The 20,294-nt window shown below is 37.7% G+C and overlaps 2 protein-coding genes, 1 long non-coding RNA gene and 1 other non-coding gene across 6 annotated transcripts; 1 reads left to right on the forward strand and 3 right to left on the reverse strand.

Moving 5' to 3' along the window:
- Nucleotides 1–3,094: 3,094 nt before the first annotated feature.
- On the reverse strand, nt 3,095–12,726 carry LOC131784646 (uncharacterized). Of its 3 annotated transcripts, XR_010716702.1 has the most exons (6): nt 12,488–12,726; nt 12,069–12,169; nt 11,392–11,469; nt 10,434–10,483; nt 9,210–9,695; nt 3,095–3,764 (listed from the first exon to the last, which is right to left on the reverse strand). It is a non-coding gene; the product is annotated as an uncharacterized lncRNA (long non-coding RNA). The 3 variants fall into 3 exon arrangements; XR_010716701.1 differs by lacking the exon at nt 3,095–3,764 and having other exon boundaries at nt 7,673–9,695; XR_010716703.1 differs by lacking the exons at nt 3,095–3,764; nt 12,069–12,169; nt 12,488–12,726 and adding an exon at nt 11,635–11,806 and having other exon boundaries at nt 7,673–9,695.
- Nucleotides 12,500–12,572, reverse strand: Trnar-acg (transfer RNA arginine (anticodon ACG)). The gene has a single exon. It is a non-coding gene; the product is annotated as a tRNA-Arg (tRNA).
- Nucleotides 12,727–14,247: 1,521 nt separating the features above from the next.
- Nucleotides 14,248–17,322, forward strand: LOC131784645 (uncharacterized). The gene is made up of 6 exons (XM_059101462.2): nt 14,248–14,451; nt 14,947–15,007; nt 15,251–15,514; nt 15,937–16,092; nt 16,930–17,086; nt 17,250–17,322. Exons 1-6 carry the CDS (start codon nt 14,248–14,250, stop codon nt 17,320–17,322), a joined length of 915 nt encoding a protein of 304 aa, XP_058957445.2.
- On the reverse strand, nt 15,848–19,746 carry LOC136276931 (E3 ubiquitin-protein ligase CHFR-like). Its single transcript, XM_066162297.1, has 5 exons — nt 19,343–19,746; nt 19,006–19,059; nt 18,791–18,907; nt 18,147–18,222; nt 15,848–18,038 (listed from the first exon to the last, which is right to left on the reverse strand). The coding sequence occupies exons 2-5, from the start codon at nt 19,037–19,039 to the stop codon at nt 17,999–18,001; spliced, it is 267 nt and encodes an 88-aa protein (XP_066018394.1). The 5' UTR covers nt 19,040–19,059; nt 19,343–19,746; the 3' UTR covers nt 15,848–17,998.
- Nucleotides 19,747–20,294: the final 548 nt, after the last annotated feature.

Here is a 20,294-nt window from a genome sequence, read left to right on the forward strand (position 1 = left end):
TAAACACTGGTTGACAAAGAAGAGCAGAAGACGCATTTTACATGTGCATCTTCTTGGCAATTATTGATCGATCACTTTAGAACAAACACGGGGAAGTTTTGCCACACTGTTATTAGTACATTGCATAAACAAACAGATAACACCCTCCATCTGCTCAACATTCTAGATATTCTAACTCTAAGCAGTATTCATGGATACAACATCAGATATGCTCCCAAAAAATTTATGTAAACCTTGAGTGTACAATAACTCTGGAGAACAAGCATTTGCAAAGAAAATAAAAAATGACCTTGACAAAACAATAGAGAATCTCGATAAGGGAACATCGAAGTCATCACTGAAAGTCCCACTCTGAAACCAGAAGTGCCAGCGCCCACCCAAGCAGAAATGGAAAAGTTTAAAAAACAAAGCCTGCTTGTCTGAGCATTTTAACCCGTATGCTGACCAATACATATTGCCCAATCACAAAATCCCAGTCCAAACTTAGCGGCTATTTAGCCTCCTGGCTCTTCATTTGAACTATTCCTCAGTGTTCTAAGTATTTTGTATTTTAAATTTGTAATGTACAACAGTGTATAAAGTATTACATTTTATGCGTAAAAAATGGTCACTGAGTCACCAGGAACTGAGACCAATAATTTCAGACCTTTAATACAACTACCAGCCAGAAAAAGGAAACAAAAATTAGCTTCATAGGCCATTTAGACAGCAATCTATGAAGGTCAGTAAATCAAAGTAAACAAGTGAAAAAAACTTTGTAAAAGTGAGCAAAGAGAACTAGATGCTGTGCGCCATACATTGTCAGTAATGCATATGCCCCTTGGAGATTTAATAGAATGATACAGTTGTAGTAATGATAAACAAATTTAATGAAAATTAGACACCTATGCCTAGAGAAAACACTGTCAGGGCTATGTAAATAGGTTTTAAATCGATACTTTGAACTATTTTTATTCGACCAAAGAATTCTTTTTATTGGTCTTGATATCTTGATATTTACATGTTTGCAATGAAGATAAAGTCATACCAAGGGGTTAGACTTGTCTTTGTATTGATATTCCGGACTGTATTTTGATTTTTTTCTACCGTAATTTTAGCTTTTATCAAATTTTTTACTTTCTTATTTGAAATGGGTAATGATATAATTGTACATGGATCACATACATGAGTAGCACTATGCACAAAAGTTTGCCACTCTCATGCTGACAAACACCAAGAAGTTCAACACATCTACCCAGCCCCGCATGGACAAGGTTTCTCCTATTTTAAGAAACAGCTGCTAGTATGCAATGTCACACAGTTGCATAATGCTATGAACAGCCTTGAGCCCTCATATAATAAACATAAACAAATTCAAACATTTTCTTTAAGGAGGCATACTTTGCCTTAACTATTTAGGTCACCTCTATAATGTGTTATGAGGCCCAGATGTTAGTGTATAATCTCCTTTTTTTGCCATCTTTTCATCCCCTGAATTTCTGTTATTCCCATAAATGCCAAAGTAAATTTAAACCACAAGGAATATATATATATAATATGCATATCCACGCCTATTATTCAAATCTGCAAATAGGCGTCATGGTAAATTTCAATTCTCTGTTCAATTGTTACACAGTAGACAACTTCATTACGTTTCTTGAGTGATGATAATTCAGGTTGGTGGAAGATAAGTAATATTTCTTTGAAGCAGAGGTTGCATCTTTTGCTTGCACTGTTGTAGGGTGATCTTCATGAAAGGATGCGCCATGAAATAAAGTGGTCAATGTTATTTGCTTGAAGGGTCCAGATATGTTTGCTGAGTTCGGTAGAGTTTCTGTGTTTTGTGTGTTAGAACGATGCGGTGTGGTTTCTGTATCTAGTCTTGAAGTCGTTTTCTGTAAGTCTGATGTATGTCTCAGCGGTGGTGTTGTCCTCACGTGCGACAGTGGCTTGGTAGATTGGTGATGACTGGAAGCAGTTTCCGTTAAGTGAACATGTGATCTTCTGTCGGCAGCTGCAAGTTTTGCTGTCTTTTGTGTTGGTGTTATCTATGGTGTCATTGATGTGTTTGGACGAATTTACAACGCATTTGTTGTGGTTGTCCATGATCTGTTAAGTGTTATTCATGCCACTGTAACTGATTTTGATTGTGTTACGATTAAAGATTCTTCTGAGTTTGTGGTCTTTCGAGAAATGCTTGTCTACTAGGGCAAAGAATTGGTGTCCAATATTGGTGCTGACAATTTTGCTGAATGGGGGGTTGTACCAGAGTATTTTGTTCCGTTATCTGCTTTTTGGTTGTTAGTTGTGGGTGGTTCGTAGTGTAGAGTGTACCAGTATCTGCATTCTTCGAGTGCTTATTGATATGGAGCCGCCCCTCCATATCAAAAAGCATTCATCAAGTGCTTTTTGATATAGAGGAGCGGCTCCATATCAAAAAGCACTCAACAAATGCGGATACCAGTCCACTCTACATTATGAACCACCCATAACTAACAAACGAAAAGACAGTCAACGGAACAACATACTCTGGTGCAACCCCCAATTCAGCAAAAATGTCAGCACCGATATCAGACACAGATTCCTTGCCATAGAAGACAAGCACTTCCCGAAAGACCACAAACTTAAAAGAATCTTTAATCGTAACACAATCAAAACCTGCTACAGCTGCATGAATAACACTAAGTAGACCATCGACAACAGCAACAAACGCATTTTAAATTCATCCAAACCCTTCAATGACACCGCAAATAACACCAACACAAAAGACGCCAAAACTTGGAGCTGCCAACAGAAGAACACATGCCCACTTAACTGAAACTGCCTCCAGTCATCACTAATCTACCGAGCCACCGTCACACGTAAGGACAACAGCACCACTGAAACGTAAATCAGACTTACAGAAAACGACTTGAAGACTAGATACAGAAACCACACCACATCATTCCAACACACAAAACACAGAAACTCTACCGAACTCAGCAAACATACCTGGACCCTTAAAGAAAATAACATTGACCACTTTATTTTATGGCACACCCTTTCATCAAGATCACCCTACAACAACGCAAGCAAAAGATGCAACCTCTGCCTCAAAGAAAAATTACTTATCATCCACCAACCTGAATTATCATCACTCAATAAACGTAATGAACACGTGTCTTCATGCCACCACAGAAAAACCAAATACTGTGTATATTAACAATTGAACAAAGCATTGAAATTTCCCGCCATGCCTTTATGCAAGTTTGTAAATTATATAAATGATGGTTATGAATATTCTTCACAATAAAATCCCCTGATGAGTGAGTAATCACGAAAAAGGCTTGTAGGGATGAAAGTATAGTCTCTGTTTTTTCCCCTATCTCATAAATATTGCGCTCTACTTCTACGTATTAAGCACTGTACAACAGAAAAATCAGATCAGACTTCCTATATGTATATCTATGTATAGTTTTACGTGAGGCACATGTCTTGAAGGGGAGCTCATGAGATAGATTTCTAGCAAGCTACAATCAACCTGACAACTAGCTTGCCGAGACTTTTCTCTTGAGGTAGTGATTGTCCTCTGAGATGACCAGTAAAAAGTCCTAAACCATTATAGAAAGAAAAGAAAGGCAAACTAAAGAAACATCCCCTGTGAATAAAGTTGTTGATGCAGACTCCTTAATTAATAACATGCCTTGGACACTCCACTCCACCCCACCAACAAGGAATTGTTAGGTCTCTGAGGATAGTCCTGACTCCTGTGAAAATTGCACTTTTTCAGTCATTGCTCCCTCACTCTGGCCAAACAAATAGACAAAATAAGAACTGTAGCATGCTTAAGTTTCCTTAAGAGTAAAGTTAAGACATTTTCAATGAGTTATTCCTTTTAGCTTTCAAACACCTCAGATTTGCTTCTGAATTAACAAATATTAAACTTATAATGTAATTAACATATGCATTAGCAACTTTGATAGGTGCTTTTGGTCAATTAGTACAAATAACAATTATCATTACTATTATTATCATTATTACTATGATTATCAACACCCGATATATTAATAAGTTCATCTTTCTTTGAATCTGACATTGATCGACCAATCGGTGAGTCTAGATTCAACCTGGCTTTATCAGACTATTGATCATAGAGCTCAGATAAAGAAAGGGATTTTAAAAGAAAAGGATATAAGCTAGTATATCTAAGCCCGTTTTCCTTAACTATCTCTATTATTTAACATGTGGTCAACTTCAACTGTTCTGAACAGTTCTCTGAAAAATGTTTCAATTTTATTGTACAGTTTCTGTTTGACTATGTGCATAAGACAGTAGGTACATAGTTGTTGATTTATTGTTTGGCAATGTTTGCTCTACTGTAAATTACTTTAGTAATTCAATCAATAATATTTTGCTTTCTGCTTGTCCTGTATACCTAATGCCCTACAATTTCCTTGAGGCAAGTGTTTTTCACATGAAAAAGCCAGTTGGAGGGCGTGGCCACCTCAGACAAGCAAGTAAAGAAGATTCAGAGATACCATGGTCTAACCATTACACATAACGTTCTGTCAACCTCAAATCCATCCGATAGTGAGATAAATGTAGCTGTTTACACCATGAAAAAGAACTTGATAGCCATCTTACACCACTCTATCCAAGCTGGAGATTCAGCAAAGAAACACAGATTTTGTCCCTCTGACAAGAACTCCTGGTTTGACAGGCAACAAGAACGTTGACCGATAAAGGGATGACTCAGCTTGCCTCAGGTTTTTGTGGAATTGTTACACCCCACCCTTGTAATGTTAAGTTACACAGAACTGAAATGAATGCATCAATTCTCTGGTTTGGGTTCAGTGCCCAAAGCATAGATGTCATGATGTGGACGTGATTCCCTGTGCTGTGGTTTCTGCAGTATTACAATTTTATCATGGAACTGTTAGCTGCCAAAGATATCATCAAAGACCACCATATTTTCACTCAAACATTTCAATTTTCACTAGTTTCTACACTTGTGGATTTTAAAGCATGTTGTAATTCTAAATAATTTTATCCGTAATTTAGTCTGTACTTTCCTAATAACTATTATAATTAGCTTTTATAATCATTAATTGCAAGTTGACTCAGAATAGACTTCTAGGAGAGGAAATAAACTACTGCATGGTTACTCTGGGAGACTAGAAAGACACAAAGGCAAAGAAGGTTCAAGTTAACCAACAAGCAAAGCAATTCTAATTCAGGCAAAATATGCAGATGAAAAATTAATGCACCCACCCAATCTCCCTACTTGGAGACTTGAGGTTATAAAGGAGCAAATGGTAGATCATGAAGACATTTAGTTAATACCATAAACTCATCTGAAAGTGGCAATCCCTTCTGCCACACTTACAAGTTCTTACATATCTTTGCCTAGTGATCCTTTTTATTCTTTACATTCCCCTTTGGGAGAGCCTTCATGTGTCTGCTTTAAATGCCAAGGTTAAAGCTACCACTCAAGCCCCAACCAAAGTACAGAACATGGAAAACTCAAACCTTCCAAAGACTGCTCACAAGAATTGACAGATTCAAAATTAATGTTCTTTTATACCATCTGTGTATGGCAAAGACAATTCCTAGTTTTACCTAGTCATAAACGATTTTCAATGAGTAAATATCAGTTTTACATAAACTAAGTCTTAATTAGTAAATTTGATACTAATAAACATAGATTTTATAATGCAAATTTTACCATGTATAGTAGTTTTTTTAAGGACCATGCATAATGCTAAATTTTTTTCCAAAATTACTTTAAATTTTCTGCAATTCAGCTTACTAGCTGCGTTGTGATATTTTGTGCATATTTTGTGCCTGATAAATCCACTAAATTCATCAAATACTTATCCAGCTAAGAATTCAACCAAAGTTAATCCAACAACAAAGATAAGTCCACACTTTTGCCTCCCTCAGACCGGAAGTAGCTTTATACCTTAACCAATCACAGAGATGCCATCAGCGACACACATGCCTCAGCCTTGAAATCAATAATTGAATAATTCCACCGGAATTTTCAAGATCAAAGTGCCAAATTCAAGGTGGTATTAAGTAGCTGTGTTTCTGGCCACAACAGAAAATGCTGAAAGGCTGGGCAAAAAAGCTTGTTTAAGTCTTCCAAAAGGGCAAAGAAAGAGAGGGAAAATGCCATAAATTTATCTTGAAGATAAAAATTCCAGACATTGATTCAAGTTAAATTTGAGGTAGGCTATCTAGGGATACTATGACTCTATGTTCACAGAGCATTTGTTGTCTTTGGAATATTGCATGTTGAAAGATCATTCACTCAAAAGTTTGTCTTTCCAGCTTGAGGTGTTTGTAATCTTAATTACACACAATTTTTCGTTTGTTGCCAATTTCTTATACCACAGTCTTTAAAACACTGATTAACCTGTGACAATGAGAGTTTCAGCAATAGAAGAGGCAGTTTCATCTATAAGATGTCAACTGAAGCACATACTTGAGCAGTCATTTTTGATTCTTGTTTTCAGAATATCTGCAGCCACACTCCATTTCTGGTCATCACCTACGTTCCTGGCCTTCTTAAGATCCGAAGAACTAATTTCAAGACCTTACACTCCATTTCTGGTCATCACCTATGTTCCTGGCCTTCTTAAGATCCCAAGAACTAATTTCAAGACCTTTGGTGATTGCACCTTTGCCCGTTCTAGGCCACTTCTGTTGAACAAACTGCTGCTTGAAATTCAAAACAGCCAGTGTACCCATTTTTAAGTTGTTTTAACATTTTTAACAGTTTTCGCATTTTAATATCTTTCATATTTTTCATATTTTATCGTTTAATTCCTTTAATATTTTTATAGAATATTTTGTAAGGTGCTTTAGAATATTTTTATAATTTTGGTGCTCTAGAAATGTTAATTATCATTATTATTATTATTATTATTGTCCAAGACACACGAAAGCGGTGTGGACCTATTTGTTTTGTAGAAGGCAAGATCAGGGAACACGACTTTCTACTCATTAAGAAGCAATTGATTTGGCTATTTTAAAAAACTTTAAAACTTGTTGAATTGGTGACGAAAAAGAAGGTACCGTGTATGGCCTTACATCAAAATGGTCACCTTTCATAGCAATGCAGATGACTCTCATACAGAGTGCATCACTGCAGTGTGAGAGCAAATCTACTTGTATCACCGCTATTAAATATCGTCTTTAAACTTCTGTAAAGCCAGTGATAACTATTAAGATCATGGCAACACGTTCCTTGCTCATCTTTAAGAATGTTTAATTCTTTCACAAGAGCGAACTTAATACCTTTCAACTCCTTGACCTTAAAAATAAGACGCTTGTATTCCCTATAGAAACACTTCACACCTCCGCTTTAAATTAACCACCCTGGGAGGGTAAGGTTTTTTAATTCCTTACTTCCTTGGCACGAACGACAGTCAAATGCAGACGAGTCGTACCAGGCAGGAGGGGGGCAGGTTGAAACAACACATAAGCTCTTGTGCTTTATCATAAGAACTAGAATGTTTGTACGAATAAATTTAAGATAAATCAAATATTAGATGACTCGCCTCGTTTGGCTCACCAAGTGTCCATATGTTCCCCAGACTTCGCCTTCGGCCACAAACACCGTAAACTAGAGGGAACTCACTCGATATTCATTTTTCTTCGAGGTCTTCATCCTCGTGAGGCCGTCCTCGCTTCATTATGACCCTTCCCATCACCAGCTAAAACCCTAACGGCATGAAATCTTTACTTGAAAATGCTTCCCAAGTCAAGAGTCAACCGGCGCAGTACAAGATTTCCAAGATCAGAGACGTGAACAACCCTCCGGCACTTTGGAAAGATGCTGATTTTTCGACCAAAAATAGCCCATTCTCCGAGTTAAGAGCTTCAACTTTTCTTTTGTAAAAAAACCTAGAGACTTAACAAAAAGATTCTGCCTACATTACGATTGCTACGATGCTAACCTCATTACCACAAAACAGCTGTTCAACCTGACACCTTAATGTAGATTTCGATCAAGAGACCAAGCCAGTATGTAAAATTCATTCTCAGACCTCTCGCATCATTGAAACCTTGTAATTTCAAGGATTTTGGGCTTCATTGGGACTCGAAAGACTAAGCGTAACTGTTTCGTAGGAGATTTATATGCCCCCACTTTTAACTTGCTAAAAGGTATAGATAATTGCTGTATTTAAAATTAGAAATTATCCACCTTAGTGCCTAGCGAGTTTTCCTGAATAGACCATTTTTTGTGCATTTTATGTTATTTTATTTTTCTGAGCAATAGATATGGCCCTCGCAAGAGGTTCATATGTTTTTAATAGCGCTTTATGAGATATTCTTAAATCATGTAGTCACATATTTGTTCATCGTAAGCAGGTTAGATTTAGTTTTCTATTTCTTTACTTATTGTAAAGCGCTATTGGGCTAAATGGAAATGGCGCTACATAAATTTTGTAATTATCATTATTAGTATTATAATTATTTCTGTTATAAATAATGCTGATTACAAGGCCTGTTCCCAGACGTTCTACTTCCTATGTAGAATAAGTACGTTTAGTAGTAGGCGCTGCGTGGTAGTAGGCAATATATTAGGATGGGTCAATCATCATTTGTAATAAAGTTCAAGCCCTTTCCTGCACTGACCGACAATACTATCCAACAGTTCCAAATCTCCAAACCTTGCAAAAAAATCCTTATGAGCAAGTGGCATTTAGTACAGCAGCAACCATTGCTAAGAGAAATCCTCAAAAAAACCGATAATATCGTACAGAAACAAATGATCACTCAGACAAACTCGTGAGAGAAAATTACGAGGGCGAGAAAACTGAATATACCATGGTGTTTCGTGTAAACATTTGTAGCCAATACAGAGAAAACTGAACGTACTACTGAATCATTTAGGCATTTCAACCTCAATTTACACGGGAGCATTAATTAAGCCCGTTTCTAAAGCAAATAAATACTTTTTTATGAGCTCGCCTATACCCGTCCCAACCCCTATCCTGCATTCAAATCGGAGTATGTCCCGGTCTCGCCTTCCTATCTTCATCCCGCATCTCGCCTTTAAAGTATCTCGTATTCCACATCCCGCCTCGATTTTAGGCCCCATCCTGCATCCTGCCAAACCTATGTTGGACCCTCTCTACCACTTTCATTCAGTATACGGAATTCACTGTTGGATTTAATACACTGAGCACGCAGGAAATCTGCGGAGAGCGCGTTAAAGTTGTTAAAAATGTTTTGATTACCTTTATAACTAAGATGCAGTCCTCCCTTGATTAAGCCAATTTCTGTGATCATTAGATGCTGGATTAGGTTTCCATCCATTCTGACGGCAGTAGCTCTTTAGATGTTTATTCGCATCTTTCACTGCTCTATTGAATTCATCCCTTGTGGAAGTAAGCCTCGATATGGCGGAGGTGGAGTCGGATGAATTTTCGATTTGTCTATGATCGATTCAGCATCTTGCAACTCTTTTTATATTTAAGGTTATTGGAGCCGACATAGAGAACGAACTGGTCCGGCGAATGCTTCAGGCTAGCTTTGAGGTTGGCCTTCATAGCTTTTGGGGTGGCCCTACAGAATAACTTGACCACTGCTCGATGGCCGACGGCTTTTTCTAGCTTTTTACAACATATATTTGTCTTTGTTAAGGAAGCTCCAATTGATAGGGTTGTACATCAGTGTTGTATCCAAAAATGCTCGTTACATGTCCAACTTCACTTCCAAAATGGCTAAACGAAACGAAGTTCAGAAATAAATACGTAACCGGTTGCAAGAAATGGATTACAAGTTATAGCTGTCACAATTCAAGGTAAAGAAATAAACAAACAAGAAAGCAAAAATAAAGGAAAACAAAAGACACTTACAAACGTCGCACGAGATGTGGGTCAACTGCCAAATTAAAGACGATGTAAAGAGACGGAAAGCAACGTAAAGCGGCGTAAAGCGATCGACAGAGACGGCATAAGCAGTTAGACGGTTCGAATAGTTAAACGGTTGATCCGAATGAATAAAATTCGCGGTAAAGACTAATACAAGGGACATAAACAAAAGGCAATTATGCAGGAAAGAGTAACAGAATATTGATGAAAGTTATGCGCACAGAACAAAAGGCATGAATGAACTGTAACAAAAGAAGAGTACGAATTTGTAATCAATCGAATTTTTGGCGGCAACAGTAATGGAATTATCAGAGACCTTTGCAACGGACTGTGTCCCATCTTCATTGTTCCTTTGTTTTTGTTTTTTAAATCTTTTTCTTTTCCTTGCTAACAACTTGCCGTTGATTGCGCATTTGTATTGTCAGAAGGTATTTTTGACTCCTCCTCATTACTTGGATTCATTGCCAGAAATGACGGACAAAATGGCGGCGGTGGTGGTTTGCTGCTTGGGAACGGAGTATTTAAAAATGGCTGGAGCGTTACAATAACATGTATGGCACAATGAACTAAATTGAAAAATAAAAATACCTCGAGATGCTGCACATGTTTCCCCGACCTCTCACTTTTTTTCAGAACATCTGACAAATTCGAAAATATAAATAGATAATCAAAGAGACTTCCTTGTAAGGTCCAAATGCATATCAAATAGGGTTTTTTTTTGCTCAAGTGTAACTCCTTCAAGTGTCTGAGATTTGTCTGAGATATCCTAATGTAGGATATCCATATTTCCTACATTACGTGGAGTTAGTGGTTGCGTACACCTGGAACCGAGAAAAACAAATGTTCGTCGCACTGGGGAAAGAGTTTGATATGTAGCTTTGTGTTAACTGTAGTACTACTTGTACTTTCCTTTGACTTAAAATCGTGACATTAACTCGGATTCTCTTTTTCATCCAACAGATCATCTTCAATGCGGGCGACCCAGTCTTTTATCTTTCTAATTGCTCAATAACTTCAAAGCCGGGCGTTGTTCGTTACTTTGAGTTCGTTATATTTCATCGTCTTTTGAAAACTTTTGTGAGCAAATAAATTAAACATCCATGTCTAAAGGAACAAATATTTCAATTTTCAAAATATCATTATATAAAGTTTTTGTAAATATGTATGTAGCATTATCATATTTAATAATTATTTGGTGACTTTTGACCAAATTTGTCAAAGTTGTTCATCTCTTTTTTATTCAAATAAACATGAGATGCAAATGAAGTACATACTTTCGAAGACAATATCAGTTTGAAAAAGTATGCTGGGATATGCATTCCGATTAGCGTGGTCCATGATGCACCATGTATTATTCACTGTAAAGGGTACTGGCAAACTGTTAGGCAAACTTCGTACTGATGAAGATAATCTCAGCTATGTAAATTTTGTCTGTTCACAAAAGAACACAGAGTACGCTGAATGTCGACACTTTTTCCTCAAACACTGAAACAAACATTGAAATGGGAGCATAACTTAGCATGACTATTGCCAACAAGAGCCTTACCTCGCATGAAGTGGCTTGGTCCTCTCAGTTCGGCAATTTTTACCCCAACATCAATCAGCACGTCTCTGCAATGTCTCTCTGATAAGAAAGGACATGCGCACAAAGAGTTACCTTTGGGTTTGACAAAATGTTCTCATCTGTCATCAAACCGATATCAACTTCTAGAGCGTAATTAGTTTTCAGCACCAACTGGAAAGCTGACGGATCATGTTTGTATTTCGATGGTGTATGAAAACAATTTACCTTTAAAGTTGAGTGTCGAAAGTAACTGACATCGCTTTGTGATTGGTCCTGAAAACTCGCACCATTCTTTCAACCAATCAGATGCAAAACTAAAATCAATCACGAAATGGTCGTCCGCGCTTTCCCACGCTTCAGGCCGTTTGATTGCTATTATTTTATGTTCTCATGGGCTATAAAGGTTTTCTCCTTTCTTCTGATTGGCCGTCTGGGTTACTTTGGTCTTGGTTTCACGACACTCAATCGAAAAGCGCTTTAGATCGCATGCTCCGTTAATTTTCATCATGTTTTCACTTATGAATACGTTTAGCCGATGGGTATCTTGACTTTAGTTTTGTCCTAGTTTTGTTAAGTTCGTAACCGAACTCTGAGTCTCCCAATCCTGCCAGCATGTAATCATTACAGTTATGAAAAAATCAGACTCTTGGAATACTTGCCTTGCCTTCACGACAAAACTGATACGCTAGCTCCTTGAAATTCGGCAATGCACATCTGTAACAGAGCACACATTCCGAGTTGATATCATGGCATGCTGCATCTATAGAAGAAAATAAGAACGAATGCCTTAGCCTTCAGTTGTTGAGTTTACATTAAGCTGACTTTCAATAATAAGTTGGGAAAACAAGCAAACGTGACAAGCATCATAACTGGACCGGGGGTGGCTACATTTTACTAAAGGATGACATTTTATAGAAGCCGGAGAATATTGAATAACCATTCCATGCTTTTTGATAGCAAACGCAGCAATGCTACTCTAGCAAACATAACTACGCCCCACACGTAGTATCTGGTTTTCTAACTTCGTGAAAGGTGATTAAAATGTAAAAGAAATCCAGGGGATAAAAAGTTAATTTACCTAAAATAACAGCGACCCCGCCAGGATTCGAACCTGGAATCCCCTGATTCGTAGTCAGATGCCTTATCCATTGGGCCACGGGGCCTTTCTCGAGCTACAGAGAGCACTAAAGCAGAGAAATAAAAGGAGTATTATGTTCTGAAATGACATCTAACCCAATCAAAAAACAACTATTTGAATAAATTGTTATTCTTGTTGTTGTTGTAATTGTTTGAATACAAAGCCTGAGAAACAAAGTATTTTCCGTTCTGCATGGTTTTTTCGTACTTTTTTCCCTGTACTTTGCATGAGATAAACAAGGCATGATTTAACCCTAACTATTAGTGCTTGACTCCAGGCAAAACAAACTTCTTCCCGACTCGTCTCAAATATTCCAGCAGGCGGAGAAGCGTGTGTCTTGCAGCGTTCCGAATAACAAAGGCTAGCAGTCGACTAAAAACTACTCTTATGCACAAAGTACTATTTACCTATGATGACTGGTCTAATATACGATGCAAGTCTGACGCTAATGGCAAGAAAGCCGCAATCTTCCTCTGTTCTTTTAAAACCTACACATTCCAGTACAACAAGACGCATTAAGCCCTTAAGGTGAACGTCCATGAGCACAAACACGACTGAAAACGCCACCATAGAGTTGTAGGATCCAACCAAGGGTAACAGAAGCAAGCAAATACAAAATATCTCGTTCCTAGTTAGTAGAGTTCAAAGATACCTAAAAAACTTGAATTTAAACCCGCTGACCTTACAAAAGAAGTGGTTGCGAAAGAACGTAGCAATTCCCGTGTAGCTGTACAGGAGGCTTACTCGGTCCGAAGATATGTTCAGTGTACTTTCACAAAACTTCACCTATGTCGAAGAGAAAGACTAAACCCTTATCCCTTTTCTGCTTTCAGTAAAATAGAATCTGCTAGACGGGTTACATCACCTATCTGGGGTCCCCCACCTCTATGTAGACAGGCCCTAACATAGGATGGAACTCGTTCTTCGTTTTCGCTTACAAATTTTTACTTTTCTATAAATACTGGCATTCTTTTCGTTTTAAGCACAGGGCCATTTCTGAGTTTCTGATCAAACTAAATTAGTTATCACGTTTCCTCGAATAGGTGCCCGGATGCTTTTTCAAATTTCGGCTTAAAAAAGAAGGGGAGATTATTGCAAGGAAGGCACTTAATCGAAGTAAAACGGCAAAAAAAAAAGCTCTCAGGCGCATGAAATCGATGAATTTTAGCCGTTAGTCGTTAAAAAAAGTTCACCCTAAAAATTTCACTTTAAAACAATGCAAAGAAACCAGCCGGTAGCGGTAAAATGGCAGAAATTTAAATTGCTAGCCGGATAAGCTATCACCCTTCAAGTTCTAAGGAGTTACCTTGTTTTCGGAGTCTTTGCATTCATAATCGCTTGCTCTCTGAACACGGATTAGCCATTCTTTAAACAATGTACCAAATGCTCGCACATTTTGCTCTGGACTTAGGAAACCCACGCAATAATATTATTTCACTTCTGCTGAGAAAAGTTATATGTATGTCGTTGTCTGCTGATATTTTTACGTGTTATTCATTAACGTTATAAAAGCATTTTAATGTCCAGCTCTGGTGGAATAACGCTTCAAGAAAACTCTAGTGCCCAGACCTAATGCTTTAAATCCGGCGTGATGTCATGAAGTGACGGCATAAACACGTTTCCATGCAACTAGTCATAAACAAATCAAAACTTTCTTTCGCATCAAGAGCTCGGTTCATGCTAAAGCACCGTGAAAGAGAATGCATTTTTCTTGTTTATCGAATGGTTTGATTGAAGATGTCAGTTATAAAATGAACAAAAACAAGTCAGGTGACATAGACTTGGTTAGGAAATCCTGTTCTACGAGAATCTTTGATGAAGAAGTCAATGTCACAAATCGTTCTGCTGAGAATTATCATGAGCCTTTGGAGGCCTTACACGGGGCACGAATCATGGCTAATGAGGTGGGCGTTTCCTATCATTACACCTCCTTTTATTCGTTACAAAAGTACGTTTAGTTGTTTTAGAAGTTACAATTTGTTATCCGAAGGGGCATGAAAAAAAGAAGCTCAAGTGATTTTCGCAACAAACGCGCAACTAGACCTGATTCAATACAGAAGCTGTGAAAATAGGTCGTAATTGGTTAATTTCAATTGTAAAACGATTCCCTCCAAAAGTAGCTCATTTCAAAGTCTGTCCAACATTGACGAAACATTTAACGCAACTAGAACTTTTCTGCATTAAAGGCGTTCAGGTAACTGAGTTTAAAAAAACTTTTTCTTCGTGGAGAGATGAAAAAGCGCGCGCAAATGAAATTCCAAGATTATGACGCCACTCTTCGACATTCCACTATCTTCACGCGGGATTGCAAGTTGATAATGTTTCTTATCCCAGCTTTTTTGCTCTCTTCTTATTTCGTTAATTAAAAAGATACCATTTTTGACAATTTTTTTTTCCAGTCTGCAAGAGAAAAGGAACAAGCAACACAGAAGATCATCTATCTTGAAACAGAGATTAACGGTTAGTTTTATGTGGCCACGCATGCATGAAAAGAAAAGTGCGCGCGGACTAGGAAGCCATTTTACTAAGAGTTGCCAATGCTCAACTGACAATAAGTCGTTTACCCCCTCCCTCCTTCCTCCTGTTTCTCGTTCCGTCATAGTTCCGTCTTTTGTGTTTTCCCGGTTAACTTTATCACTCAGACCTTGAATTTGTTCAAACGTTTATAATAAGTAATTGTAACATTAATTTGTGTTTTAACAGCTAAAGAGAAGGAGATTGGCTTTCTTAAGCAAACTCTCTTTGAAAATGACAAAGACATTGCTGATCTTAAAGAAAAACTGTCCCAGCTAAAGCAAACTGTGCAAACAACTCAATCGGATTTTGTCAAGCACATGGCATCAATAGACGAAAAGCTACAGGAGGCAAAGAAGAACATTGCCGAGCTCGAAGGGGGCCTTAATTTTACTGTCCAGAAGAATAAAACAGAAGCAGAAGAGTCCCGGAGCAAACCACAAACGATTAATGGTGAGTATGCAAAGTGGGATGGCGTCGTATCAACTGAGTGGTGACAACGCGGTTGATACGAAGGCCTCGTCTTTGTGAACTCGTTTTATGTTCCAGGAAAGCGTTAGGGCACGTAATTAGAGAGGAAAGAGGGGTCTACATCACCTATCACCGAAAATAAATTGGTTCTTTCACAAGCTAAGGAAAATGAAACATACTCAAAATCAACGAAATCAGCATTTACGGGCCTGACTTAAAAGTGTTTCCCATTTCTCTAAAGGCACAACTTGTAAATACCATTTTCCATCCTCAAGACAAGAAGAACAATTTTACTCTGGCAACTTTTCAATAATCTTTTGATTATAATAAGAGTTCTTCCATGCACTTTGATTTTCATTTCTTCTTCTTCTTCTTCTTTTTTTTCGTTTTTTTTTCTCAACCAGGCAAAGTTTACTTTGACTTTCAACCATCATGGTTTGACACTCCATCCAACAACGGTGGATGTTTCAAAGTTGAAAACTTTCCAGTTACAGCAAAAGATCTTGAAGCCTTAAGGAATGTTAAATCAAATTCGAGGACCGTCACTGAGCAAGCTAAAGGTACGAAGAAGGAAACTTGTAAAATAAGATTCTTCCACAGTCCACATCTGCGCGAAAGCAGTGTAGTCTTATGAGTCACAAACAGCTAGATACCTACGATTGATAACATGTTCTTCCGTACACCGGCTTTGATTTTTTAATTATTTTTTATCTAGGCAAAGATTATTTTGACCATCATCCATCGTGGTTTGACACTCTATCAAAAAACGCTGGATGTCTTGAAGTTGAAAATGTTCCAGTTAGAGCAAAAGATCTTGAAGCCAAGAAGAAAGGTTTGTAGAGGGAAACTTGTAAAATACGATTCTCATAAGTGATGGTCCAAATCTGTGCGAAGTAGTGTATTCTGAGAGTGACGAACCAATTAAGCCAATTAGAATTGTCGATGTACCCTTCAGCTTTACTTTTGCAATGTACTCGCCTGATTCTAATAAAATGAGCAACTTAATGAGGTGTTACATCACACAAATATATCACAGATTCCTCTGGTATTGAGGTCAACTTCTTTTCCAAGAAAACCAAAGTCGTAAAAAAACCAACACATATCCCTACTTCCAACTTTGTTTAGGCTCAAACTGTTATGATTTCTGCTGCATTCAAGACTCGTGGCTTATCCAGTCAGATCAACCCTTTTTCGGAGGAGGTAGCTTAAATTGAAAAGAGTTAGCTTGCTCCCTTATCGAGTGCTCAAGGTTACGGTTTTTGCGGCGGTTTAGAATAAATGTCTCGCTGAAATTAATCCACTTTTGGTTCATTAAGCTAAAAACTCAGGTATCTTTATGTGGAAACGAAATTCTCTGCCTTGCCATCATGAAACAAAACTTCATTTATTTTATCTAGGCAAAGATTATTTCGACCTTCAACCATCATGGTTTGACACTCTATTGGAAAACGCTGGATGTCTTGAAGTTGAAAACTTTCCAGTCAAAGCAAAAGATCTTGAAGCCATGAAGAATGTTGAATCAAATTCAAAAGCCTTCACTGAGCCAGCTAATGGGTATGAAGAAGAGAACTTGTAAAATACGATTGCACATATTTAACAGTCCACATCTGTGCGAAGTGATGAAATATACGTGACAAACCAGTTAGACAATTAGAATTGCCAGTGTACCCTTCAGCTTTAGCAAAGTACTCGCCTAATCTTTTTTCAACTGTCTAAGGTGTCCATATCCTTACCATCGCCCATTACATCTTATTATGGCGAGCACTGTTTCCCGTGGAAAATATAAGTAAACTGTAAAATGCATGTTATAAGCTCCCGAAGTTGAACCATTGTCGCAAGATCTCGTAAGGTGTTTTGCCAGTAACACAATATACGGAAGTAAGTGTAGTGCTGTTCAGTAAATTAAATGCCAAAAATTTACCTGTCAATAATTTAGCATTGTGTTAACTGTAGTACTACCTGTACTTTCGTTTGACTTAAAATCGTCACATTGACTCGGATTCTCTTTTAACATTCCACAGATCATCGTCAATGCGGGCGACCAAGTCTTTAATCTCTCTAATTGCTTAATACCTTCAAAGCCGGGCGTTGTCTGTAACTTTGAGTTCGTTATATTTCATCGTCTTTTGAAAACTTTTGTGAGCAACCATGTCTTAAGGAACAAAGATTTTAATTTTTGGAACATCATTTTCAAAGCTTTTGTAAATAAGTATGTAGCATTGTCATATTTGATAATTACTTAGTGAATTTTGACCAAATTTGTAAAAATTGTTCATCTCTTTTTTATTCAAATAAACATTAAAAACACGCAAATGAGGTGTTTCGAAGACAATATCAGTTTGAAAAAGTATGCTGCGATATATTTGTATTTTGATTAGTGTGGTCCATGATGCACCATGCATTATTTACTGTAATAGTTACTGGCAAACTGTTGGGCAAACTTCTTGCTGATAAAGATAATCTCAGCTATGTAAATCTTGTCTGTTCACAAATGTGATTGAAGCGACTGAAAACAAAAAGAACACAGAGTACGCTGAATATCAACACTTTTCCTCCAACCAGACACTGAAACGAGAGCATAACTTAGCATGACTATTGCCAACAAGAATCTTACCTTGCATGAAGTGGTTTAGTCCTCTGAGTTCGACAATGTTTACCCCAATAACAATCAGCACATCTATGCACTGTCTCTGTGATCAGAAAGGACATGCGCACAAAGGGTTACCTTTGACTTGAACATAATGTTTTCATCTGTAATCAAACCGATATCAAAATTCTAGAACGTAATTGGTTTTCAGCTCCAACTGGACAGCTAATGGATCATGCTTGTACTTCGACGGTGTATTAAAGCAATTTACCATTGAGAGTGGAGAGTAATCCGAGATCGCTTTGTGATTGGTCCAGAAAACTCCCACCATTCTCTCAACCAATCATATGCAAAACTAAAACCAACCTCGTCTTTATCGCTGGGATTGGCTCTTGAGGTTTTCTCCTTTCTTCTGGCGGTTGTCTGGATAGCTTTGGTTTTGATTTTACGAAACTCCATCGAAAAGCGCTCTAATCTCATGCTGTGTTATAGACTGCTGCGTCCATTTTTATCATGTTTTCACCTATGAATATGTTTAACCGATGGGTATCTTATCTCTGTAACTTTGTCCCAATTTTTTTTTGTTGGTAAACGAACTTTGAGTCTCCCAATCCCACCTGCATGTAATCATTAGAGTGATAAAAATAAAGACAGACTCCTGGGATACTTGCCTGGTAGCTGATCCATTGGTATGTCACGACGAAACTGATACGCTAGCTCCTTGAAATTCCGCAATGCACATCTGTAACAGAGCACACTTTCTGAGTTGATATCATGGCTTGCTGCATCTATAGGAGGAAAATAACCAAGAATGCTTTAGTCTTCACTTGTGTTGAGGTTTAAGTTGAGTTGACTTCCAATAACATTAACCTGCGCTAACTCGAACCTTGCGCTAATCCGAACCAAACTTGGTCTCCCATGGATTTCTGTCTCACATCGACTGCAATGCACAAGAAAGCAAAAGCTTTAAGTCCCAAGAACATCTTTTAAGCTATTGCAAAGCCGCAAGAGGGGGGGGGGGGGGAAGGAGGGAGGGGGAAGAAGGATCCTGGAGTGACTGGAGTGCACTTAGCCCTTGCCTACAAACGCCAGAAGGTCGCTGGCGCTGGACACCCATCTCCCCCACCGCCCCTCCTCCTCTCCCTCACGAGAAGATCCCTCCTACACCTTAATAGACACTTCTACACTTCTACTTCAGATCAAAAATAAAACGCACCACCCACCCACTGTCGTGTATTCTTTAGAGTCCAGCTTTAGCACACACTTCTGTAACAAGTCTTTTTCACAAATGTTTTGTTCGGTTAAGTAATCTTGTCGAGAATGAAAATGTTGACGTGTTAGCCTTTTCACTCACAGGTGTGACCAAAAGGGAATATTCCTTAAATATATCATTACAATTTCAAGTACAAAGTGTTGAGAAGAAAGACCAATTAAACAAGGGAATATTATTGGATTAACGTTAATTTAATGCAGAGAATTGATAGTTATATTTTGGAGTGAAAGGGTTAGATTTCTTACTCATTGAGTCAAAAATTTTCCAGCCTGAGTCTCATTATTGAGGCTTCATCAAGGAGCTGGTGTTGGATAACTGTTTGAAAAATACCTTTTCATGAGGAAAAGTCCCTCAAAAAAAAAAATTTTAAAAAAAAACAATTTAGGGTAGCACTAAAGAGAATTCTTTGCTTCATTTACTTACGTTGTGCAAATTACACATTACACAATGATCACTAAAAAAGAAGACAATATCATAGACTACACATCAGGTAAATTTGCTCAAAAATAACAAAGTGGTCCCCCTGCCATTTCATGGGCTGAAACCAAGTCATGGTTCATAAACTGCAAGGTTAAAAAAAATGCATCTTGTTTTAAAGGATAATGGCACTATTCAAAACTTACCTTAAGTATTTTGGATCATATGGATTGTTGTTGATTATTACCAAGAAAGGGTCTCCAATACTGAAATCTGCCACAAATAAAAAATATATAATTATAATAATTACAAGGCTATCAGAACAAATGTCTGGGGAAATAAACTTCAATGCACTAATCTATACATGCACCAGTATGTGCTTGTCTCACTTCTTTCAAACAATGTGGTTTGGATTTAGGACACAAATAAATACACACTTTAATTTAGTTGTAAAATATTTTGGTTACTATTCTTTACCGTTGAAT

Source organism: Pocillopora verrucosa, chromosome 2 (genome assembly GCF_036669915.1).
Source record: "Pocillopora verrucosa isolate sample1 chromosome 2, ASM3666991v2, whole genome shotgun sequence".
Lineage (NCBI taxonomy): Eukaryota > Metazoa > Cnidaria > Anthozoa > Scleractinia > Pocilloporidae > Pocillopora > Pocillopora verrucosa.

What these genes read in the sequence shown, in the direction of transcription:
- LOC131784645 (XM_059101462.2), top strand. Translation starts at nt 14,248, where the DNA reads ATGCATTTTTCTTGTTTATCGAATGGTTTGATTGAAGATGTCAGTTAT. An exon ending in CAAACCACAAACGATTAATG is followed by an intron (nt 15,515 to 15,936) that starts GTGAGTATGCAA and finishes TTTCTCAACCAG; the next exon opens with GCAAAGTTTACTTTGACTTT. An exon ending in CGTCACTGAGCAAGCTAAAG is followed by an intron (nt 16,093 to 16,929) that starts GTACGAAGAAGG and finishes TATTTTATCTAG; the next exon opens with GCAAAGATTATTTCGACCTT.
- LOC136276931 (XM_066162297.1), bottom strand. Translation starts at nt 19,039, where the DNA reads ATGGGAGACCAAGTTTGGTTCGGATTAGCGCAAG. An exon ending in TTGGTTCGGATTAGCGCAAG is followed by an intron (nt 18,908 to 19,005) that starts GTTCGAGTTAGC and finishes TTCCTCCTATAG; the next exon opens with ATGCAGCAAGCCATGATATC. An exon ending in ACTAAACCACTTCATGCAAG is followed by an intron (nt 18,039 to 18,146) that starts GTAAGATTCTTG and finishes TTTTGTTTTCAG; the next exon opens with TCGCTTCAATCACATTTGTG.